This window comes from Barbatula barbatula, assembly GCF_947034865.1.
Source record: "Barbatula barbatula genome assembly, chromosome: 11".
Classification (NCBI taxonomy): domain Eukaryota; kingdom Metazoa; phylum Chordata; class Actinopteri; order Cypriniformes; family Nemacheilidae; genus Barbatula; species Barbatula barbatula.
In genome coordinates this window covers 17,666,390-17,692,471 of record NC_136774.1, presented here as the reverse complement: position 1 = coordinate 17,692,471, position 26,082 = coordinate 17,666,390, and the positions used below count along the sequence as shown (strand labels likewise).

The following is a 26,082-nucleotide window of genomic DNA, read 5'->3' as shown; positions in this document are numbered from 1 at the left end:
ATGAAAAATCTAAAGTGATTAAAGAACCCATAGGAAACAAAATGTCATAGAGATTTAGAAATGAGTTCTTTTAATTTGGGCATGTAAGCAACCAGCATGTCTGGATCCAAATTCAGGTTGCATACAGTGTGGTTCCACACAGAAACCCCATTCAGGAAGCTCTATATTAGAGAAAGATTAGCAGTTATTTGAGCAAAGGGACAGTAAATGAAAGAGAAAGTGAACGAAAAGAGAAGCTTTTTAAAAAGAAAACAATTTTTGTTGTGTTTTTTGACAGCAACTTATTTTAACCCGCCTGCAGAAGCAGGAAGTGAAAGTTCTCATGTAGTGATGACAACTTGATTTATAATCTCAAACCTTACATCACACCCACACTTCTCTCTTCAGCACGTTCCTCTTTCTTTTCCCTGTTCCTCCCAATGATCTCTCTCTCTCTCTTGAACTCTATAATGAGGGTACGATCCACTCAATGTGCTTTACTTTATGTCACTTTGGCATAGACAAAGTATTGTTGCTCAATCCATACCATTTATGGTAAGTAGCAGTTGGATCCAAACAACACGTTAAAATCTTAAGTTCACAGCATGTTCGTGTTTGTCCACACGCTGTGGGAGGTTTCCCTGGTTTGTGACTGTTCGTGGCGTGATAAACATCTTGATCTTTGACCCCTCCTCCCAGAAAGCAGCTGTCATCTCTTAGCAGAACATCAGAGAGCATTCTTTGAAGATGAGAACGCTCATCCTTAAGTTACTGCCTGGCTAAACTGAGTAAGTGCATTGAACTAAAAAATCTTGAGCAATGTCCTGTTCTTGAGGTAATGTATTATGCATCCTTTAAAAGAGTAAATGTACTTTTAGCAACATTGTAAAGAAAGCATATGTACTGTATATAAAGTTTTTTGTTCTCCAGTTAAAATTTTGAAATGTCCTTCAAACAATAAATGTACTGTACATTTAACAAAATGGCAAATAATATATTGAGGGTATATATATATAAATATATATATATATATATATATATTTGAAAAAATACAATTTTTAATTTTATATTGAAGATGTATTTTCTAAAAACAAGTGCTTGTTTATATACTGTTAAGTATGTATGCATATACAGTATATACATTTACATTTACATTTAGTCATTTAGCAGACACTTTAATCCAAAGCTACTTACAGATAAGGAAACATTAGAAGCATTTATAACAACATAGGCAACAAAATACATAAGTGCATCAAACTAGTCTATTAAAGCCTAGCACAGTATACAAAGCTAATATGTATATGTACTGTATGTTCTGTCAAGTCAACTATAATGCAGTTTATATGGGCTGTCACCTCATTGACATGAACAATATTGCCTTGCGTCTGTAGTATTTATGTATTTTATAAAATTTAAAATAATATCTGGTGTTATTTTAACCCTTTTAAATGTTTATGGAAAACATTTCCCTGGTGTCATTGTAATGCAGTGGTTATGAAAACACAGATGGTATTAAGTCAATTAGAATCTTGTGTCTTCCAACCCTTATGTAATCACAAACCCAACCACCTCCTCATGGACTGCAATTATGTCTGTTTATTTTATTATGATATGGTATTCACCTAAGCACACAATTGAAGTCACAGTCAATATTTAATTATGTGATCAAGCAGAACTGAGACAAACAAAGATGTTATAGGAAGCATAGCACTGTTGTTCAATCTTTATTTAGAACCGTTGCACATTTGACTTGTTTTGGTAAAACATTGACTATCAACAGTTGAGTTGATAATTAAATAAAATAATGGTTTTGTACATCATTAAATAGTTTACATCATAAAACAATAGTTTTTCCTGAGTGCAGTTTAAACTTTATGGCATGATCATTAAAAAATATTTTGAAAGCCTTCATTTTTTAAATAAAGCAGATAGAACAAACTTTGAATAACACTTACTTTTTACTTTACGTTCAGAGGATGCTTGCAGGATTTTACAGAAAGAGTTTTGTGTGACATACCGAACAGTACGGCTTCCCTCCCTGCTCTTTAAACACACCCTGACTAAGCTGTCGAAGGCAGAACGCACACAGGAAGTGCTCAGGGTGAAACTTGCGATCGAGAGCAGCAATGCATCGGCCAGTGATGGGTTCTCCGCAGGTCCCACACAAAGTCCCCTGTCTAGAGTGATAATGCTGAGAACAGAGCGGTCGGCCATCCATCTCGAGAAAACAACCACCTTCAAATGGCTTCAAACAGTCCTGGAGAAAAAGAAGAGACCCAAGACAGAAAAAAACCCATTAGGGAACTTCAAAATGTCTTAATTGTTCATACTGCAATGAGATTAGAAACATGACAGAAACACAGAATTGAATCAAGTCTGCAGTTTATGAACAATGTCATAAACATTTATCTTCAACATTTTCAAAGACCAAATAATCAACATATTTTGTCTCATTCCTATTTTTTTCTTTGTTTTTCTTGTTAAAATAAAGAATTTTAGAAACATCTCAAAAGCTATTCATATGAAAAGTAATATGAGACCTTTGTTAACTTTTCTTAGCTACAGAGTAAAAAACTCTTTGTTGAAAAATAAATTACCTGGTTCAACTTAAAAATATTAGTTAACTTAATGAATTTGATGAAAGTTGAAACGACAAACACAATAGTATTTTTTTTTCTTCTGGATAAAGACAGGAGTCCGAATAAGAAAGATGGATATTAAAGCAACATTTAAATTAAAAAGAATATAAATTTCACTTCTAGAATGTTAATAATTCACCTTTGAAGCTCACCACAATAAAACAGACTGACTGACTCCAAATTCCTTATTTATAAGCAGTGAATGATTGTATTGCATTCCAGTCTTCCACCTCACTAACTCACTCACCGCACAGACAAAGCAGTCGGGGTGCCAGGTTCCATTGGCTGCAGACAGATAGTTCTCCTTCACTGGTTCTCCACAACCAGAGCATTTGGGTGCAAATAGGCGGTAGAAATCCCTGGGGCAATATGGTTTACCATCTTTTTCCATAAACCCTGGCAAGACAAATTACAAATGCTGAAATGACAACCACAGTTTTTAAAAAAGAAGCATGAGTGGGGTATTGGGATAAACCTTTACGCCCAGCTACAGTAGATGTCTTACCTTCAGGTCCAAAAAGATCTCCACAGTGGGAGCAGAAGAAATGTTCTGGGTGCCAGGTTTGATCCAACGCTGTTAAAATGTTCTGAGCAAAACAAATATAATGTTAATTGCTTTAATGAATCAATATCTGTTGAAAATGCAACATCTTTCCTATATATTTAGTTATTATTTGGGTATAAAATAAAATAAAAGTTGAATAAGTATAAAAGGACACATGGGCTCCATATTAAAACAAAAGAAATGCAAGCTTTAGAGTGTGGTTAGAGACAGATCACCTGAATGATAGGACCCTTGCAGTAGCCACAGCGAGGGGCGAAGAGGTTTTGGTAGTCTTTCTCACAGTATGGTTTGCCATCTCTCTCGAAGAAACCACACGTGCCAACCTCTGCCCTGCACACCATACACACGAAGTGTTCTGGATGCCACACCTGACCCAGAGCTGTGATCATCTGCATAAGGTAGATACACATTGTAAATAAGGGACAACATCAGTCTCTATGTTTTTTTATTGTACCTTTCCTGCGATGATCTTGCCACAGGAAGCGCATTGGCCTTTGCCAGCTGTGTGGACACCCATCTTCTCCATGTCTGAGCTGAGAGAGCCCAGCAAGTCGTCTATGGCATCCACACTCTTAGGTATTTTTTCAGACAGAGGTGGATGCTGTTGTTTCTTAGCTTCTGTATTTTCCTCTGGCGGTTTTTCACTATTACATTGTGTAGTTGCCACTGGATTTCTGTCCTTTATCGACTTGCGAGCTATTGGAGGGGGGTTTGATGTGGGTGCTCTTTCCGGAAGCTACAAAATAAAACAGATTTGGGCTTTTTTTGTTGTGACATAACAAATGCAAGTATATTAGCTTGACTTTATGTAAGACTTAAGATTTTTTTCTAAACGCTTATGTGCCTATGCTGCCCTCTACTGTTGCTACTTGTTAACTACATTAACATAAAAATTGATTAAGCTGGGGCAGAAAGGTCAGCAACCTTAGATCGAGGTTATTTTAGTTTACTAAACTTAAAACTTAGAAAACGTTCCTGTTCATTGAAATCAAATCAAATTTTGACCTAAAAAGGATCTGAAAAACTTAACTCAAGTAAAACTTGAAATATTGCCTCAAAAATAAACTGAAGTTTAAAGCAGTAAAAATATAATAATAAAATAAAATAAAATAAAAATGTACGAATCTTATATAGCAACATTAAAAATAAATCAAGAAATTATAAAATGACAAAAGCTTATTACAAAAACAAACATAAAAAAATAAAAGCTAATTTAAAATATGAATAAAAATAAATAAAACTAAAATCAAAACTATAATAACTATTTACCTACCCCAAGATCTAAACCCAAAAGTTCATTCATGATGGAGTCTAACTCTCGTGTGGCCGTGGTGGGACTCATCACTTCTGCCTCCACAGGCGTTGGAAGCACACTAGAAAGAGATTCTTATATTTAGTGAACAGAGTACATTATGGAACGTTATATTCTTAATTTGCAAACGTTGCAAACCACGGCATGCATGCCAAAATTTAGTTTCAGCGGATCTGAAACTCCAAATGTTTATGTTCCACATTAGTTCTCAACCGGGGACAGACTTTAGGCTGCATTTGCAGGCGTCAATACCTGTATGTATGATTGTAATAGGTTGTTGCTGGTCCAGAGGAATCAGTCTGTAATAAAGAGACAACAGCATTACAATGGATTTGGATATGTTTTCTTTTTTATAGAGACAGTTAAAAACTTAAATGCTTTACAGCAGAAATGAAAACAGAAATCAATTGGTCTGATACTGTGTGTTAACTACCGATTCATGCTTAGCTGTGTTGTCCATTTTAACTGAAGCTCCCGTCATGAGAGTTTTGGGTGATATAGTTTTAGGCCCAGTTGCAGTTTGTGAGGAGTTGCTGGCCAACTCTTCTAAAAGCATGTCTGTAAAAAACACACATCACACTCCTGAATTCACCTATTGAAAAAATATTGTACTGAAGCAATCAGTGTGGGAGTATTGCAATGAGAAGCCATTACAGCAATCAATGTCATTTCCTGAGGAAGTGAAAAGGCGAGTGAGTCTATCATCACAACGGATATGAATACAGAACATCAAAAATAAATACGTGCATTGCAAATGTTGCCACATACTTTTTCTGACACAAATGTTTTTTATTGTATATAGATACGAATGGTCAAGCTCTCTCTATGTTTTTTTTAAAGAAAGCATACATGTGCAGTACTGTACCACTTAGTTAATAGCCAAACAATTTTTTATGAACACAATTTCAGCTGTATTATTAAATATGAAATCTGATCGAACACGGAGCATATACATTTTACATTTTTGCCCCTGCCCAATTTCTCAAGAACAGCAAATTGCTTTGAATAGGGAAGCAAAGTACATTTATCCCTATCTGTTTAACTGGATAAATAATTCTATGCAGAACGAAGTAGCATGTATGCATATGTACTTTTATAAAACTTCAAACTAATTTATATTTAAATTAAACTTCCTGCATCTGTTGTACTGAAGTAACAGAACTTTTTTCACTTGAACACTTTTGGTTTGCCATTATTCTGTCACATCCTGACGGTTGTGAAGCACTGGCCACATTGAAAGTCTGGCGTGTTAAGGGGCATGTCTCTCTGGTTTTAAAAATGTAGTTTATAAAATAAGATTAAATAAAAGTGTATGCCAGTGAATATCTCTCACAGTAGTACATTATGCGCGCACACACACACACACACCTGTTTGCGTAACTTGTCAGTTTAAAAACATACCAGTTGTTTAGCAGAAATGTAAAGGAAGATCAAGAATAATCTCTGTCTCAGTTATCGGATACAAACCTGTCACGCCTTTAGGCTATAATGAAGATTTTACTTCATATTTAGTGTTAGAATGACACAGAATACTGAACAACTCACCAAGTTCATCCATGCTGGTTGATAGATTGAGATGAGAGGCAAGAAGTGTGTGCCGTGTGTTCCTCCTAAGCATGTGAGCCTGAGCGACCGTGTAGATGCAGCTGTGGTCTCAGCCCAACACATGTGAAACTGATGTTGCTTCCTTTCCGTTTTCTGTTCTTGTTGTATACATTATGTCTATATCATGGCCTTCTGGCACACTTTCCTGGTTTTATTGGCAGATTTGTAGTTGGGGGGGGGGGGGGGGGTCATATCAGTAAAGTTGTATCACAAAGCAAATAATGTTTTTAAATATTCAAAATAAAGTATATTTAGTAATAAGAATCAGCTTCTTTTTATACACATGATCTACTTAATACCATAGAAAATATAATTTGTCATTTAATGTGTTTTTAACCTAAAACAATATGTTTTCATTTTTCTAAACAATTTTGAATACAAGATAGCCTACAAAGCATTTATAATTGAGAATTGCATTCGATATCAAATATAAACTAACTAAGATATTTGTTAAACTAACATCCATTTTGTTGTCTTTTGCTTTCAATTGAAGTCACATGTTCGAAAAAATTAAAAGCCACTGTAAAATACAATGTACGCAAGATTATTCTCAGACTACATTTCCCATATATCCTAGCTTTGCCGTGATGCATTGTGGGAAGCTAAACTTCCGATTTGAATTTTTCGCTTTACTTGGCATGTTCTCTGGTACTAAATCCATTCAAGCCAGATGATTTCAGACGTTATTCTTATTTCCTTCTAGATTAAACGCATCCCGTAGCCTAATTCTTAATATTTGGGCACAGTTTATCGATTGACTGGCGCGGCTCCTCCTTAAAAGGGCAACAGTTTCAGCGAGTGGACCCCGCGAACAGTAGCACACAGGATCATTATGAAGGTCTGCAATTATTGTCCGGTTTATGCTGTTAACTGTAACCTTACTATTGAATTGCATAAAATGCTTATTTTTGCTAATTAATCTTATTTACTACGTATATTTCATTACATTAGTTAACCCAAAAAGGAAAATTCTGTCATAATTTACTCACCTCCTTGTCATTTCAAACCTTTATTACTTTATTTCTTCTGCTGAACAAAAAAGTAGAATTTTTGAAGAAGGTTTACCGAACAGCATTGGCCCACATTCACGTCTACTGTATGGACACAAAACCAGGGCAAGTGAATGGGGGCCAGTTTTACAACATTCTTCTAAATATCTTCTTTTCTGTTTTGCGGAATAAAGAACCTATTCGGGTTTGAAATGACATGATGGCAGAATTCTAAATGAAATAGACCCTTTAGATCAGGTCCAACAGTAGCTATGTACTTCTTACTGTATCCGCTGTTTACAACATATATATCTTTTTTATTGGTATTATTACAGTAATCGCTTCGGATAAAAGCATCTGCTAAATACATAAATGATCATTTAAATGTGGTATATATCTTGCCACAGCAGACCAGGCTTTATAAGATTTATAATGCTGAATAACTTTATTTATCCTTATTTCTTTTGTTGCTGCATACCTAAACTCTCATACCATCTTTTCACTTACCAGGTTGTTTGATTGCCAGCTGTCACTGCGATGACTTCTACAAATGCTCTGCGCAGTCAGCGGCGCAGGGAACTGGACGCACGCAGGAGTAAATCGCGCGTGCGTCTGGGCTCGTGCCTGCAGAGCTGGGGTCAGCTCAAAGATGAACTGGGCTTCACTCTTCACTCAGAGCTCGCCCAGCATCTCCTAGACAGGTATAATACGATCATCCAATTATACAGAAAGATGTGGATCATTGTTACCCAAATACCCACTAGATGACAGTTTATTGGCTGGGTAATGCAAAATGCAGAATTGCATCTGCAGTTGTTGATTCTGGCTTTAAAGCGGAGATCTAAATCTTTCCATTTGTTCTGATCCAGTTCCAGATCATAAAGGGAACGACAGGAATTATGAGTGAGGTTTAGAGGGAATGCAGACAGAAAACAAAGATGATGGTTAATGTGCTTAAAAACATTCAGTTGGCTAATAGTGGTGTGAATGTCTAACTGGCGGCAACTGTTGCGCTCTGTTTTGCAGCTTCTATTCCAGAATTTGTATCAAGTGCTCAGGTAAACCTAAGATTGTGGGTGTTTAAATAATTTATTTTTAAAATGTTTTAATGTTCTTTGAATAAACTAAATAATGTTTTCAGGTTTTTGATTATCCACCCCCTTAAGGTTTTGGCTGTGCCTTTTTTTTAGGTAAGGAGAAAACAGATGCCAAAAATAGTCTGTCAACAACCACAGAATCTTTGCGGGACCTTATTCTGTTGGTCCACAACCATGGACAGAAATGCCCCCTTCTGCCTGTACTGCAGTCTACGACTTTTACAAAACAACCAGAGCAAAATAAAAGTATCCATGAAACTGGAAGAACAGTTGTGCAATGTGAGTCCGAGGACTCTGGCTACTTATCTGAGGCGGACATGTGTCTCAAATACACTTGTGATGGTGGCCATCATTTTTCGTGGTCTCCTATTGAAAGAAAAAAATCTAAAAATAACAAAGGAGAAGTAACCCCTGCAAGTCCCAAGAGGCTCAGACGGGGCAGAGAGCCGTTGGTGGAGCCAATCACTGTAAGGCAAGAGTTGACTAAAGTGACAACCCGACAACAACAGGGACGTAAACATGACGTTACCTTCTATGAATCAGAAGAGAAAAATGAGGCAGGATCTGAGATTTCTGGAGACAACAAAAATGCAGGTGACTTAGATTAAAATTAAGAATTGACTCAAAGTGCTGTTGTTTTTAAGAACTAACTACCATCTTGTGTTAAGATGTTACATTGACTGAGACTGAACAGGATGCTGTACATGAGGGAGGAAATGATGAATCTGATGCCTTTCACCTTTCAGAGCATAAGTACATAATATCTGCATATGTTGTTATTTAGTTGTAATAACTTGTTCACAAATGTAATAGTCGTAATGTTTAGCTCTCTTCAGTTTTTGTGGTACACATTGTCAGTTCAGCAGAAAATTATGAGCCAAAGAAGAACATTTTTACTGTAGTTGAGTTCTGTCACCTAGCATTGAAGAAACTGCAGTGCTTAATTTAACCAAAAGAGGGACCCAGAGAAGAGAAGATGCTGGAGATAAGCAGAACACCAACAGAAAAGCAGGAATTCTTAAAAAGAATAGGTAAGCTCATCGTTTCATACATTTATTCCAACCAAATTCCAATTAATTAAACTCCAAATGTATTTCTAGCCCACAGTCTATGAAAGATGACATGTCTCAGATCAGTGGCAGGAAGAAAAGGTTTGTTCCCTCTGGATATCAAAATAAATTCATTGTCTTTGTGTTATAATACAATAATTTTTTAAATGTATATGGTGCCTTTGGCTTTATTATAAATATATTTAAAGGAATAGTTCACCCAAAAATGAAAATCCTGTAATAATTTACTCCAGCCTCAGGTTGTTTCAAACCTGTATACATTTATTTGTTTTTTCTAAACACAAAGGAAGATATTTGCAAGAATGTCAGTAACCAAACACATGTCATCCCCCATTTACTGCCATAGGAGTGCAGGTGAGATCTGTTTGGGTATTGACATTCTTCCAAATTTCTTCCTTTTATGTTTTGCAGAACAAAGAAATTTATACAGATTTGGAACAATCTGAGGGTGTGTATATGATGACAGAATTGAAATTTTTGGGTGAACTATCCCTTTACTGTTCTATCATGTTACTGTTGTCTTACAGGAAAATAACACAGAAAGTTATTTTGCCTTGCGAGTTTGAGGGCTGCGATAAGATTTTCTCCAGTCGGCAATATCTAAATGTGAGTGCTGAGTCAACCAGGATTCATGACATAATCATTAATCTTCAGTGGACTTAAACAACCCTAAAAAGAAAAGGCCTGTGTTGTGTATTATACTGCATTGTCAGTACAAAAACATACACAGTTTAGAAGAGCAGATGTTTTTACCCGACAAAACACACATTGCTGTACTTTTAATCCTTATATGTGTGTTCTCTATTAATTAAACCCAGGACTTTAGCTTTGCTCATGCCAGTAGAGAGACATCAACATCAATACAGTTTCAAATGATTTATAACAATAAGAATGCAGGGACAGTTTACCCAAAAATAAAAAATTCTGTCATCATTTACTCACCCTTGAGTTGTTCAAAATCTGAATAAATTTCTTTGTTCTGATGAACACAGAGAAAGATATTTGGAAGAATGCTTGAAACTAAACAGGTCTTGGCCACTCTTGACTACAATAGTCGAAAAAATTGCTTTATAAATTTATTTTGTTCTGTTTCTTTGTCAAGATATTTGAAGATTGTTGTGAAGCAAAATGTTTGCGAGCACTTTTCACTACCATTGAAATGTTTCCCACTATCGTAGTCGATGGCGGCCTGTTCTGTTTAAATTACAAGCGTTCTTTCAAATATCTTTTTCTGTGTTCATCAGAACAAATTAATTTATACAGGTTTGGAGCAACTCGAGGATCAGTAAATGATAACAGAATCTTATTTTGGGGTAAACTGTCCCTTTCATATGTGTATAGGAAGTTTAAAAGTAAAAAGTACATACTTTGCGTGTAAACTGTAACATAAAGTGTTTTAATGGAAACATGTCTGCTAAGTGAAGCCAGTACATCTCAAAAACTGTTCCTCTTCGCAGCATCACGTCAAGTACCAGCACCTCCAGCAGAAGACATTCTCCTGCTCGCACCCCACCTGCAATAAGTCGTTCAACTTTAAGAAGCATCTGAAAGAACATGAGAAGCTGCACAGCAGTGAGTTTTAAAAATGGCAGAAAAGAACCAGTGTTTATTTTAAGGTCTCTTAACATTTGGGGCATTTAGGTTATAATATTAGAAAATAAATGTTCTTTGTACATGTTCTTTGTGTCTTTAAGACCAGAGAGACTATATCTGTGAGTTCTGTGCCCGGGCCTTTCGAACCAGCAGTAACCTGATCATCCATCGGAGGATACACACTGGAGAGAAACCGCTGCAGTATGGGTTTCACCACACACACCTTTTGTTTATACCCAAGCTTACATTACTTATTTTTGCATGAACATTCTATTAATGTTTTACACAACGTCCTGCTGTTTAACGTGTCTGTCTCGGGTGACATGCGCACATACCTCCCAAAGTTTGTTTGCTGAGCCTCTGATGCATATTACAAACAAAACTATAAAGCACGTTTTGCTTTTCAGAGTCTGAAAAGTACTACAAACCACCTTGAGCATTATAAAAAGTCTCTCTCTATTTTAGGTGTGAGGTGTGTGGATTTACCTGTCGGCAGAAAGCCTCTTTAAACTGGCACATGCGTAAGCACAACGCTGAGAGCACTTACCAGTTCCCGTGTGAGATCTGCGGCCGTCGCTTTGAAAAAAGAGACAATGTCACAGCTCACCGCAGCAAGAGCCACCCGGACTATAGTACACCCACGCTGGAAACCTGCTTTTCTGTGTCTTCTGTCTCGGACCCACTCCCGCAGACATCAGGACAGCACAGATCTTCCCCTGCTGCTTACATGAATGACAGCACTCTAGTATAACATCTGTGGTGTTTTGTCTATAAAAAAGTATGTTTGTGCATCCCTGCTCCTAGGAACACAAGCCTAAAAGTGTCACAAATGAAATATTGCTAGTGCTTAAAAGCTGATACAATGGCTATTTATGATCCAGATGAGCTTTTGTTGTTATTAATGTCATGTGTTGCTGTCAGACGGAGGCTGGGCTTCTGTTAACTGACCTTAATTTGCATATTTAGGTCAGACTGTTAAATGATTATCATTAGTGTAGTTTATTATGGACATTATACATTACTAGTAGTGAGTAACGTTAGAAGTATAGCCTTGAGTTTTTTATATCTTATGGTAAGAAATAGTGTGTACAATTTAATACAAAAATGATTGTGTTTACTTTTGGGTGTTCATAAATCTGAAAAACTGCAGTGAAGACGTTTTGATAACAAATACACAACATTTTACAATATACAAATGGTATGGTTTTTATTTTTTGTTATTATAAATATGATCAAATTATCTTTTTTTAAGTTAAAAGTAACTTTTGATATTTGCTTCGTGGTGACTTGGAAAGCGGAATGTTGAAATGCAATTATTTTGCATACATTACAATAACTGAACTGAAGAGTTCCCGCCTTTTGTACGATCATGTTTTGACTGACGAGCGCTTTATCCAATGACGCTAGACCATAACAGGGGGGCGTCGCCTGTTTTATAGAACCACCCTCCCATTGGCTCAAATATCGCCGATGGAAACACAGTTGCCATGCCAACACAGATTTTCTCCTCTGACGCTAGAGTGACAAGACGAGTGAACCAATAGAAGCAAAGGTAGGCGGGGAGTTTCGAAAACCGTCCAGTGCTTGTTTAAACGGTGTTACTCTCCGTAACACACTGAACGCGGCACGGTCGGAACAACTAACCGGAGCTTACTAGCGAAGAAAATGAGCCACGTTTTTTTTATTTAATACCCAAACAGGTAACAAACTTTGGTACCTTCCTGTTTATAAAATAATACTCTGTACTTATTGCGTTGAAACATTTTTCCTGGGAATGCAACATAATAGGTGTTCAGCGCTGGGTGGTTAATTGTACAGTATGCCACAATGACAGGGGAGGCTTTCCCCAGCGGAGCATCTCTGTTTCAGCGTGTCAGCATTGTGAAGTAAAAACCTGTATCTGCAGTTTTTAGCAACATTTAGGGCCGTTTCACATCAGTGCAGCATATATTTCCCTTGTCTGGAACAAAGACTTTAAACGTGGTGCTTTGTCCAAGAAAGTCTCTACAACAGTAATGCTTGACAACGTGAATATTTTGTGCTTCTTAGAAATACATGTAACTGTTGAATTTTTTAGCTATTTATACTGTATGTGTTTTCTACGCAATGTTTAATATTATGCGTGTTTTTAGATCTAACTGTATGTGCAGCAGTGTCTTTATCTCGGTTAGTTTTCATCAAGATAACTAATTCTGTAAGATAATTCTGTGCCAAAATGCTGCCAAATGCATTTATGCTTTAAAGAGATGTGGTTTGTTCAGCAAATTACGAATGAATACAGTTAGTCATTTTTAATAAAGTGGATAAGGGTGAAGATATATCTAGAGGTGGCCGTTCGTCTCTTCTGAAGGATAAGTTCTTTCTAGAAACACTTGGTGCGTAATGTCACATCCTGAGCCATTGCCATGCGGTTTCACATTTGCAGAGAATGGCTGCAAGCTAAGTTTTCATTTTCGAAGTCACCAGAGTTTGCAGACCCAAATGACTGTTAGAAATTTCCCTCTGCTCACGAAAACTGTACTCCACTGTGTAATTTTGCCGGGATCTTTTGCAGCATGCAAGAGTTTGTGTCATGGTATTCAAACCTCATGATTATGGGTCTTGTGATGCAGACTGTCTTGTTCTTGTTTAGTCTATGCTTAAGGGCAGATCAGGGATTCACAAAATCCAAACCTTGTCTGCACTTATAGAAATGAAACATTGCTCTCAAGACTCATTACTGCAGTTGATAGTATGGCCCACTTGTATAATAATAATTACAGGAATGCTTTTCAAAACCATATGATGTTCCTAATGCCATGCTAATATTTTAATTTAAAGCAATCATTAACAATCGTATAAATAACTACCATATTGGTCGTTGGGGTAGTGCTAGCAATGGATGGTTATGATGTCCTTTATCACAGTTTCACACCTTGTTTGAACTTTTAATCTCGCGACACTTCTTCCTTTGCCATTAATCTCAAAATAAGCATTTACACAACATCATGTCACTCCAAACCTGACTTTCTTTCCTCTGTAGGACACAAAAGAAGAAATTTCAAGAATGTTGGTCCCCATTCCCATTGACTTCCATTGTGTGGATGGACACAAACCCAATGAGACATTTCGCAATATCAACTTTTTTCGATCCAGAGAAGGTTTTGAAATGGCAATAAACGATGACAGATTTTTTTTGTGAACTATCCCATTAACAGAAGTAGTAGATAAAGCAGATTTTATGTATTTTATGTTGTAGTAGGTAATAAATTGATACTTTGGCACAGTGTAACAATTTGGCCAGAACTGAAGACAGTTGTTGATGGTTGGTGTTGCTTCTCCTCTGTGTGCTCCCGAGTTATTCACAGAGCTGCAGTGCCACATGGGTCGCCGGTGCAGGCGCGCATGCATGCAGAATGCATTGTTTTCTGTTTTGTAGTGTAAGCTTTTCTCTATGTTAAAGTTCCATGCTGAATTTTCGATGTCAGAGAGGAGGGGAACTATGCAAAAGGGAGGGGTTTTGTTATTCATCCTTACACAAAAGACTGAATAAAGCTCCTTGGCCTGTAGACATCCTGATGTCTATAAGCTCAGTCCTGGACCCTTCCAACGCTTTTAGCTCCGTGTGCTGGGGATCATAACGCAGTGATCATACCGCATTTAACAGCAGATGCACTGACCCCATACTGGGCCTGTTGAGTCTTAGCTGCTCTGGAATATTTTGAGTCGAGCCGGATTCATTATCAATCCCCTGCTATTTTGACTGAAAGAGGCATGGCCACATTAAAGCCAGTGCACTCTGAGCTAAGAGAGACCATCCAGGGACACCCCCCTGCTTCTGAAGACCTTTGGAGAGAAGGATGGAGACTTGCAGAGCGGGAGGCGGTGGGTGTATGCTACTTTGCATTTGAATTTGAGCTGGTACTGTTGATTTAGACTTGAACTCGCTGTGTTAGCATGAGCTCCATGATAATCCGAGTGAAGGAACCCCAGACAGACTGAGTGAAACTCATTTAGCATCATCAACAGTTGCAAATAATCCCTGGTCCAGTATTCCAGTCAGTTTTATACTATTAAACTAGTTATGCGAAGTAGGCAACATTGACGGCTTCGTAGTTGTGTGTCAGTGCTGCTGGCTCACCAAGAGCCCTGCCAAGCAGGACAGGCCCTTTGGGTAAATCTTGGCAGTCCTTGGCGGATGAAGGTTTTCTGTCTGTAGGGCTTACTAGGGGCAAACAGAAGCCTGGTGCAGGAAACATGGATGACACGTTCTTTTGAGCTATACCAGATTGTGCGTCATTGTTATATGAATTTGATGTAGCATGTATTGGAAATATCTTTGCCAGTTGTTGTGATATTTTGATCTAAGCATACTGGGAATAAAGAACTGCTAGGAATAAATAAAGACATTACAAGTAGTCAATTGCCCTTTTTTCCCCCTTAGCCATGTTTGTGTGTAATGATCAGGTCGGTGCAGACCCTCAGGACTGCTGCAAGCTAAGAAAAGGGTTCAACTGTCCTCAAATAAGAGACCCTAATATAATTTGCAATGTAGGTCAAACTGAGAAAGCAAAAGCAAGGAATGACAGATTTGAATGAATAAAGTAATTGCCTCCATCTGCATCTTTTAGACACCTTATGGCATTGAAATATGCAGTCGGGGCTGTGCAAACACATCCTAATGGACTGAATTAATTCATGAAATCAATGTGTAAAGTACAGCTTTGAGACATACCGACTGGAGGGAATCTCTGGCATGCTGTCATAGACTGTGCTCGAGTACCACTGATGACAACAACAGCATTCAGCTCAATAGAAAAGGAAGTAGAGGCTGTGGTTTCAGCCCGTTGCACTCTGAACCGAGAGACAGCATGAGCTGATCTCTGTTAGTGTAGACGACTGTGGTGCTGTTGTCCACATGGTACCTTTCATGGTGCTTCATTATCTCGTAATGTTCAATGAGCTGATGTACAAACGTGTTCTGATGACTGATTAGCTATTTTGGAGACTATTTATTATGCAAAGTAGTCAGCAGGGACGATGCAATACGTTATTGTGACTAGAAGGCTGAAGGACTTTGGCATGCCATCCTAGTCTATAATAATAATAATATAACTATTCTGTGTTGATTATTATTTATTTAAATTTTAGTCTATAGTTTAGTTTAGTCTATAGTTATTTAAAACTTAAATTTGTTGTCTTTGTGAAATTGTATTCTTATATAATAGCTTGATATGATTTTTGATTTTGAAAAAATTCAGGAGTTCACACATACTTTACAATTAAGTCGATATACTCAAATATTTTCTTTCACCTTACTATGGTAGTCGTTCAGTTCCATGGTATACAGAATTGTAACCATCACCATACCACAGTACCCCCACCGGCCTCTTGTAAAACAAATAGCTAGTATTTAATTTCAACTTTGTCTTGTCCGAAAATAATTTAAGTCTGATCACGGCCTAAGCTTGTTTTTGTCTTGAAGGTTTTCTCAAGCCAGCACAGGCTTTTCATAAAATTCCCCCAGAATTTATTCGTAATCGCATCAGATCGAGCTCTGTTAATTTCTTTGAAGCATCGATGCAGAGATACAGATGGGAAGGCTTTAGGTGGGTGGGGGATTGGCATTGTGCTGCAGAAGTTAAAGTAAAACCCCTGATAGGTGTTCTCCGTGCATTTTTATGCCAAACCCCATACTGCGAAGGACACAAAATACAGAGCACCTTTACACTAAACCCAAACATTTGATTAATTCTTATTTGTAATTGTAAATGTATTTTCAATCAGTTTTTGAGGAAAACATTTAAACTTTTGCCTTCCTCAGTTTCTTCTTCCTTACAAAACCTTTAAAATATTTATTAATCATCACAAATCGACAGGGTTGCCTCTTACTGATTTCTCATGGCTCTTTCTCATTAGGAATTTCACTCCCCACTTATGCACTCTTCGTCTTTCTCTCGTATAATCACTCGCTCCCTTTGACAGATGGTGTTGCTACATCCAAGCAGGCTGTCTACTGATTGTTGGCTCTGAGTACAGTATACTCTGATCCTGGAGTGCACTCAGCTGAGGGTTGATATGCTTCTTCTGTTTAGACACAGCACCATATGAAGTTACTAAAAGAGAGGAAATCAGACCCCCGTCCCATCTTTGTTTCCTCTCTGAGTTGCATCTGCATTTGCCAACAACTCTGTAACAATCCTCTCAGCCAGAGCGAAGTGAAAGAATGAAAAGTGTTGGGTGTTGCTATTGAAATATTTCCAGAGAGCCATGAGGCTAAATGCATGCGCCTTATTTTTCATATTGCCCGACTGTTTCTTTGTCCAAGTATCTTCTGTTTGTCTTTATCTGACTGTCAGATATTCAGTACATCAGCACTTGTGATTTGCTTACTGTACAGAATGGTGCACAAAAAAACGGTAGTTCCCTTGGTCTGTCTATTATCTTTCCATTAGAAGTTCACTGGTCCTGACAGACTCGCTGAATACCAGATGAATTCAGGTCTCACTCCACAGTGACCACAGAAACAGCTCTAGGATGCTGACAGTGTTTAGATGAAAAATTAGATGCTGTGTCACTATGTGGGGCCAAACCCCCCAAAAAATCCCAAATGCCTGTAATACAGCGATAACTTGTTATTTGACCGGTCCATGTAATGTATTGGTGTATTACTACATGCCATTGGTTTATAAGTGAAAGTGACCTATTTGTCAGATATGGTGACCCATACCCAAAATGCGTTTAACCCATCCAGAGAGTAGTGAACACACGCACACCCGGAGCAGTGGGCAGCAATCACTGCAGCGCCCGGGGAGTAAGTATGGGTAAGGTACCTTGCTCAAGGGCACCTCAGTCGTTTCCCGCCGGCCATGAGAATCAAACCAGCAACCTTCTGGTCACGAGTCCAACACTCTAACCATTTTTTCATTACGTCATGCTTTACTTTCACATCGATGACACATAGACCTAATTACAAGGTACAAGACGCCAACTTTAAACTTTATTTTGGTCCCAGTTGGACTGTATTCCCTCTCTGCCACATTACCCCCTGATGTCTGTTTGTAGCATTCTAAACAGGCGACTGTGATGTTTATTTTTGGAACTAGCCATGCTGCCAAGCTCTTGTCATCCTTATGGGTGTAACGTTGGCCTGGCCGGTTTATTAAAGGGGTGTGGGGGAGCGAGAGAGAGAGAGAGAGAGAGAGAGAGTGTGAAGGGTAAGCATGAGTGTTTCCCTGTCTGGTGAAAGGTCGATTTGGAGCCCGCTGATGGCCTTCAGTGGTGCCAGGATAAGGGTGAGGGCGGACTGACGGGCCAGAGAAAAGCACTGTGGTCAGCACTGTAAGGGCTACAGGTCCTGCCAACATCCAGCTCTCATAAACATGACAGGAATCACACCTTCAACTGGCTCTCTGCTGAGGGACACAAAAACACATCTAGTCAAGGACACAGCCAGCACTATCATTCAGCTGTTACCTCAATGCTAATCGCTAAACTGTGCAACTTGGTGTAGATTTATTATTTACCTTGTCATTAAAAAATTATTTACCTTGTCAATCATGTTGGTAACATTTCTCAAAATATCTACTTTTTAACAAAATAAGGGTGAATAAATGATGACAGAACTTTAGTAGTAAATCTATTTTTGCCACTTTTACACTATAATTAGGCCTATATTTAAACTGTATCCCTATTTGGGTGAGAACTTGCACACGCAAAATATGTGAAAAATAAATCGCCCCTTAGTGTGGTACAGAGCTGATGCACAGTGATGCCTGAACTTGTGGCCTCGGTCACAAGCGCCACAGTCACTAGCAGGATATGTTTACAATAGAGGCTGAGGAAAGATGAGATGAGGTTGGGATGTGTTGGAGTGTCTATCTGTGTGTGTTTTGCAGGGCTATACTTATTGGCCAGTTTGTCCTTACAAATGTAGTAAAACATGTTGAAACTTTTGAGTTTACCAGTGGTCGTCATGTATAGCCTTAAATCCCAAAATGGCAAGTTTATTGTTCAGGTTCAAATACGTCATACTGTATGTATGAAAACCATTGTCCCTTTGAGAGGTCTCAACTAATATAACTTCTAAGGTCTGTGTGTGTTAAAGGGCAAGTGTATAAAATGGAGCGGCATCTAGCAGTGAGATTGCAAATTGCAACCAATGGCTCACTGCACCGCTCACCCCTTCTTTTCTATGCATTACAGTGACTGACACAGAACTAATATGTTGTCATGTTTTCGCTTCTTTCCAAAGACCATAACGGGTTTACGAAATACGCCCTGTAGAGCAGTTTGTTCATTTCGGGCTACTGTAGAAACAACATGGTATTTTCCATGCAAGGGGACCCACGGTGTATGTAGATATAAATAGCTCATTCTATGGTAATTGTTCTACATACACCTGAAGACATAATTATGTCAATTATGTTGTATTTCTGTCAATAGATCCTCCAAAAAATTACACCTTTTAGAGTATTACAGAAGAGGCCTGTATGACTCAGCTCTCTGCACCTGTTGTAGCTGTCAGGATATCATCTCACCTCAGAGGCGCTCAACCAAACAACCCAACTATACAAAGTAGTGCATTATGTAACAGCTGGGTTCATCTGATCCTACGTGTAAGCTTTATAACCCGTTTAGTATAAAAAGTTACATTTTGTACTAATGAATAGACTTGATCTGAACAAAGCTTGTGTTAATAGCTGAAGTACAGGTTTTATATTTCTGAGTTGGCTGACATTTATATTCACAAAGAGACACTTTCATAGTCACATTTTCAAGCAAAGCCATGAAAGGGATAAGTTATGAAAGTGTGTGTGTGCGCTTCAGCGTGGGTTTGATCTTATTAAAGCACCTTGAGTTCTTGCCACTACCATATATCAGCCTTCTCTGCATGTCTGCTCATTTGGTTAACCTCATTTCGATTGTGGACCTTTTTCCCTCCATAAACTGCTCTCTCCATTACATTCATTTAGCAGATTTACAAAGACATGTCTAATATCAGTTGATTATATGCAATATGCAGAGAGCGAGACTAACCCTCTTGTCTTCCAGACACTTATTACTCATCGTAACACCTCATTGCAGACTTTCAGAGTAGCTGTAGGAAACTTATGTATGAAGGTAAATCCGTAGTAAAACTTGAGAGCATGTACAGTAGATTTGAATTTGTGAACTTGTAAAGTAAGTATTTGTACCTGTACACTAAATGTACACTCACAGCCCCAATGTGAAAAAGTTGATTGTTGAGATTTGCACTCGTGGACAAAACTCACAAATCTGTCTTCTGAATTTAAAGTTGCAGTAAAAAAGTTACAAATGTGTAAACTGGCATTTACAAAATACATTGGCAGATACAAATGCATAGCACATATTTACACGTTTTCCTAGATTCAGATTTGAATTGCAACCACAAATAGGCATCTACAAACTCTCAAACCTGTCACTGCAGTTTCAAATCTTCCCGCCTTGACTTTTGCTACTCCTATCGTGATAAACCTGTTGCAAAACTAACATGTGCACTTAAAAGCTCAAAGGCGAGAGAAGGAGTGGCATTTGATGACGTCATGCGGCTGAGCCACACCTCCTCCTAATGGCAGGAAAATCACAATGAAAGGAGGTATTTAGATCACTAATACAGTATTTAATTGAAGGTGAAACTATAAATCAATAAATACATTTTCCTTTACTTAAATACCACTTACTGCCACTATTTTTAATAAAAAGATACTTTTCTATTTTATTCTCTTCAACATTTACTGTAGTATATCTCTGTTCTTAGTTTGTCCTTTATTTAATATTTTGCAGATGGGGTAGAAAAGCAAAAAAATATAATTTCAAGTATATATGGCAATATAGATCTTGAATCTGATTAGGGTGATGTATAAATTAGCAACCTAATTAACAATCTAATTTAGCTGAAGCAAGTTTGCTGATGATAACGATCAATATTAAATAACAGAAAACGTACTGTCAGTTCTTGGATCACACTGGAATAGTTTATTCTGCGATACCAACCGACTGGATGCATTGTCCTGCGGCTAGTAATTACCACATGAGTACATAATTGTACACTAAATATTGATTCAATATTTTTAAACTCATCTGTAAAAAGTCCAAACCTTTCATGAGAAAATAACTTCCAGTCAAACCCACAACCCCAATACTACGGAATATCGTGAGTGATTTCATTAAAATACATTAAGGAATGTTCTATACAATATATTATAATTCACGGAATAGTTAAACATGAACATATACATAAGCGTGATGGTTTCGCTTAAGTTGAAAACAGTATTATTTAAAAACAATTTAAACTATTATTTGATGGACCCTTTCATTGTGATTTTCCTGCCATTAGGGGGCGGTGTGGCTCAGCTGCATGACGTCATCAAATGCCACTCATTCTCTCGCCTTTGAGCTTTAAAGTGCACAAGTTAGTTTTGCAATGGTTTCATCGCGAAAGTAGTATAGCAAAAGTCAAGGTAGGAAGATTTGAAACTGCAGTGACAGGTTTGAGAGTTTAGATGCCTATTTGTGGTTAGGCTACATGTTTTCCTAGATTCAGATTTGACTTGTAAGTATGTGCTATGCATTTGTAGCTGTCAATTTATTCTGTAAATGCCAGTTTACACATTTGTGACTATTTTCATGCAACTTCAAATTCATAAGGCAGATTTGTGAGTTTTGTCCACGGGTGCAAATCTCAACTTCAGTTTTCACATTGGGGCTGTGAGTGTACATTTAGTGTACAGGTACAAATACGTATTTTACAAGTTCACAAATTAAAATCTACATGCTTTCAAGTTTTGCTACTGATTTACCGTCATACTAATGGCATGACCTTTGTCTCTCTTTCAGAACACTTTAGAAGATGGCGATGGAGATGGCGTATTTCAAGAAAAATTTTTGGGTAAGTCTGACGCATTTTGTACGGTATGTAATGGGATCTTCATGCACCGGTTCTTGTGGGGGTCAAAATGCATTCACACCACTTTGCATGCATGCAGTGTGAAATAGACTCCGTGTTTACACCGTCCGTTGCTTGGCAAGCAGTTTGAGATTCATATGTTGACAGCTTTGATCAGATTAGAGAGAGGGCTGGATGGATGGAGAGAGTAAAGAACAAAGCAAAATAGTAAGCGAGAGGAGAACCAGAGAGCGAATCGGAGAGGGACAGGGCAGGGCTTTGTAAGCATTCCCATGAGGACAGCCGTGCTCTGTGCTTTCCACACAGCTGGCAGGGCTATTTCAGGTGTGTCCTACTTTAATACCTAGTCAGTCTCACCTCAGAGAATGAGAGAGTGATAGAAAGAGGCAGAATGGAGAGGAAAAGCAAGAAAATACTGTCATGTAACAGGTCATCCTACTAGTTTAACAACTTTGTATATGGTAGATACACAATACTAATGTGTTCATTTGTTTGTGCGTTTCCTGTAGTTAAATCTTAGCACTTTCTTTACCGTGTGCACTGAGGTTTTGTATTTTTAGGTGCCTTTGCTACGTTCATCTGTTTGGTTTCAGAGTATGGAGCACGTCATGTCGCTGGACTATTGTCGATTCAGGGACCTCCCCTATTGTGGTCTCAAACAAAGCTTGTTTAAAACATCCCCCAAACTACTAACCATCAACGCAGAACTATTCATTCTGGATCTTCTCATTTCTTATGCACACATAGACATCTCGACATTGAATCTTTGCTAATCTAAAAATCATGGTCTTTTGAATCTCAACATGAAAATAAATATTTATATTCTAAATATAAAAATGTTCTTTATAAAAAAATGTGTCTCGTTGTGCACAATTCATTAATGGATGTAATCGGAAAGAAAAACGTTTATAGTCATCTTTCTCATCATATAATTTGTTTTATTCTGTATCTGTAATAGACATTTGTCCGAGGTCAAATATGTTTGTGGGTGTCAGTGGTGTTTCAGGAGGGCAGTAGTCATTCAAAGTTTACTGTAAATTGATTTCCAGGGGCATTTTAATCTTTTTTTAAGAACATATCTTTTCTAATCTTATAAAATAACACAGCATGCCATCATGGCAGACGCATAGTCAATTCCCTAAAATATATGCTTCACTAGGAAATACACTAGATAATGCAAATAAGAAATAAGTTACAATAACTTTCATGACCCACAATTTGTCAATTGAATCTCTCTCCACTGGCTACCGGTTGACGCCTGTATCAGATTCAAGTCACTGATGTTTGCCTACAATACTATCACTGGATCTGCACCGACATACACCCTCCTACACCCCATCAAGAACCCTGCGTTCAGCAAACAAGCACCTTGTATTGCCTTCTCATAAGGGCATTAAATCTTTTTTCCTGCTCATTCTCCTTCACAACTCCTCCTGGTGGAGCATTCTTCCTAACACGGCCCGGAGAAACCAAATCTCTCACAACCTTCAAAAAACTACTTAAAACCCATTTCTTCTGTGAATACTTAACAGACAAATAAAAAAAGTACACCAACCCTCTCTATTCTCTCATCAGGTAGTGGTCTATCTTTTGTTGAAACTAGTAACTTTGTATTCGCACCTATCGAACTTATGACATATCGCTTATTGCTCCCTGAATTCTTCTCCCAGAAGTCGCTTTGGATAAAGTGTCTGCTAAATGACAAATTGTAAATTTGAATGAATAATTTTTGCCCGAAGTTGCCACCTATTTCTGATTATTTTTTGTGTGTGTTAGTTCAATCTGTGCTGTGAAGTTTCCTCCAGCACTGAATATAAAGCCCTGTGTCAAATGATTAAGGTGACACGTTTGAGTAATTACTTAAACCGTGTGATGAATGAAGTCTCTGAGAGGGAATTTGCTATATCGCAGTGATTAAGCACATTCCTAATTTAGGCCGTATGTCTTCATTTTGTAGAATGTCTTCTGTCTGTTTTTCTCTCAGTCTCCGAACAAACACTATTTGAGGGCCTTCATACAGAGAGCTCATTTAGCAGCCTAATCACTCCATTTAGTTAAATTTCTCGAGGTTACATGTGGTTTTACTCATTTGTGGATTAAAGTGTATGTAGAGCTTTGAATGATGAGGCTTACCGCTTCGTATTTATATGAATTCAGACCCTGCTGAGAAATATTCTCTCTTCATTACTTCCTCTCTCACTGAATCTGTTTCTTATTTTAGTTCATTGCAAAAGCAAGTATCGATACAACTGTGATATGTACTCGCTGTAACTTGATAAAATCACCATTGGGGTTTTTCAGCTGCTACACTGATAAAACCATTAAAGACTTTGTAAAGTCTCACCTGGGGGCCGGGTCCCTCTAGGCCTCAACAAAAAACAAAAGGTTGGCCTGACTTTTAATGTAATACAAATCTCACCTTTTATGAATTTATTATTAGGTGTTTCATTCTGTGTGAACTACATTTGTCATGAATTCCAATTGAAAATATAGTATTTCTTTGCAGAGATGCAATGTTTGCAGATCCTGAATAGTAATAAACATGTTTTTACATGTATTTTATGATCGGTTCAAAAAAGAATGATAGAATAACGATAGAATCCTGTCTTGGGTGGCTTTCACACTTAGGGGCCCAATCGGACAAGCGGCGCAACGTGCATCTGGGCAGGTCCACAACGTGCTTTCACTTTACTTATTACACAGAGGGAAGCGCAGCAGCACACAAACATGCCAAATATAAAAATAAATGGGAGTACAATGTAAAAGATTATTATTGTGTACATAAAGATAAAAATCCGGCTTGTCCTGTAGATGGTCTGCAGTGCACCTGCATGCGCTTTAGACAATGCTCTTAGATCATTAAAATAGGGCCCTTAAAGTTTAGTTCAGAACTGGGCACGGTTCGCATGATAAATCTCTAATGTGAAAGCTGTCAAGCGAATGTTCAGGAAGGAAAGTTTTAGCTGATTATGATGTATTTACTTCAATAAAAAACATGGAAGAGATAATAGCGTTTATGATTTACCACGGATTCAAGTGAGAGTGAGCCTGCATTATATTGGCGTGACTCTGCTGCGCATAATATTACCCAAAAAAACTATATATTAAGCCATGTTCTGTTTTTTATCATGTGTTGTGATGACGTAGATGAACGCAATCGCACTCGTGTTCGGAACACCACAATCGTGCCGAGTTTGAAAACACTGTTACTGTTACACCAGCGACTGTTTCACAGGATGACGTGAGCTACGCTGCTTTACTCCTATTGGTAGTCGCTCCCAAAAGTCGCCCATCGTTTGCATAAAGTTGAGCTAATCTCAACTTTGTCGTGTCGATTGACACGCCCACTTCCTGTCGCTTACAGTCACTCGCGTCGCCGGTTCTCCATTTAAATGAATGACATCGCCTTGCTTTGTCGCTGAGTGTCACCGGCGTTCTTAGTCTTTTGAACATTGATATACAGTAGCTATATAAAGAGAAGTGAAGATGAGGGTAAATGATAGGAGGATAAAGTACTTTTGGTCGGTCAATGATTTTTCTCTTTCTTACCTAAGAGCTAATACAGTTATTCATCAGAGGTGAGGTGACAGGATTGGGTCATGTGTGTGTGTTAACCATTGTGCACAGGCAGCAGTTAAATCCTTTAACAGTACTGTACCTCTGCAGGGAACACTGGGAAATCCGCTGTTTGAGATTCAGATGATGGTGCAAAAGATACTCAATGAAGAGATGACTTTTTAGAAGTACTAGTTACTTTTATGCCTACCAAGGGCACAGTGTAATGCTACTGTATGTCCTCAGTCAATCCAGCATTATTGGACATCTCAGTCAGTGGGCCTTGGGCCTTTGTAGATGCTGAACTCATGGACCTGCGGTGTCATCAATAAAGTTTTTAAAGGGATTTGTGAAAATGTCCCTCTGTTCTGCTGCTTACTGTGTGTGTGGGGGGTATGAGGTTGGTCTCACGTGATTATTGCCCCGAGCATCATGGTACTGTAATGTCCACCCATCATTCAATTACAACTTCTATGAGACTTGCCTTATTCATCAAGCCCTGGATTAGTCCTGCTTAGACGCTGTTAAAGTTGTTAACCCAGCATGTGTTTACAGTGGAGGGGTAATTTAAATCAAGTGAGATTGGTTTGCTCAACCGTTAGCTTTGCTGTCGAATGTTTGGCCTCATGCCATTTTGAAAAAAAGTTTCATGTTCCCTGAACGGATCTTGAAGCTTTAAATTAAAGAGGAGCCACTGAAAGTCTCCAAAGATTTGACACTCGATTTTATTTTAAATTTCAATATATTATTTGATATATTATTTTTCTTT

At 38.0% G+C, this 26,082-nt stretch overlaps 3 protein-coding genes across 5 annotated transcripts in view; 2 read left to right on the top strand and 1 right to left on the bottom strand.

Annotated features, from left to right (window-relative positions):
- Nucleotides 1-1,690: 1,690 nt before the first annotated feature.
- Nucleotides 1,691-6,178, bottom strand: lpxn (leupaxin). Its single transcript, XM_079468310.1, has 9 exons — nucleotides 6,041-6,178; nucleotides 4,929-5,053; nucleotides 4,748-4,794; nucleotides 4,457-4,556; nucleotides 3,638-3,919; nucleotides 3,399-3,572; nucleotides 3,124-3,205; nucleotides 2,866-3,014; nucleotides 1,691-2,236 (listed from the first exon to the last, which is right to left on the bottom strand). Exons 1-9 carry the CDS (start codon nucleotides 6,111-6,113, stop codon nucleotides 1,970-1,972), a joined length of 1,299 nt encoding a protein of 432 aa, XP_079324436.1. The 5' UTR covers nucleotides 6,114-6,178; the 3' UTR covers nucleotides 1,691-1,969.
- A 508-nt stretch (nucleotides 6,179-6,686) lies between these two features.
- znf692 (zinc finger protein 692) lies at nucleotides 6,687-12,239 on the top strand. The gene is made up of 11 exons (XM_079468552.1): nucleotides 6,687-6,938; nucleotides 7,600-7,790; nucleotides 8,116-8,147; nucleotides 8,280-8,780; nucleotides 8,855-8,939; nucleotides 9,107-9,217; nucleotides 9,287-9,337; nucleotides 9,784-9,862; nucleotides 10,714-10,828; nucleotides 10,951-11,050; nucleotides 11,315-12,239. Exons 2-11 carry the CDS (start codon nucleotides 7,627-7,629, stop codon nucleotides 11,598-11,600), a joined length of 1,524 nt encoding a protein of 507 aa, XP_079324678.1. The 5' UTR covers nucleotides 6,687-6,938; nucleotides 7,600-7,626; the 3' UTR covers nucleotides 11,601-12,239.
- Nucleotides 12,240-12,400: 161 nt separating this feature from the next.
- The window catches only part of fcho1 (FCH and mu domain containing endocytic adaptor 1), a 36,228-nt gene continuing 22,546 nt past the window's right edge, over nucleotides 12,401-26,082 (top strand). Inside the window, exons 1-2 of one of the 3 annotated variants that reach the window (XM_079467602.1) lie at nucleotides 12,401-12,549; nucleotides 21,689-21,740. In XM_079467602.1, the coding sequence (XP_079323728.1) occupies nucleotides 21,702-21,740 (39 nt within the window). In that variant the 5' untranslated portion in view covers nucleotides 12,401-12,549; nucleotides 21,689-21,701. Of the gene's footprint in view, nucleotides 12,550-14,668; nucleotides 14,714-21,688; nucleotides 21,741-26,082 lie in introns of those variants that run through there. The other 2 variants (XM_079467603.1, XM_079467604.1) reach the window with 2 other exon arrangements.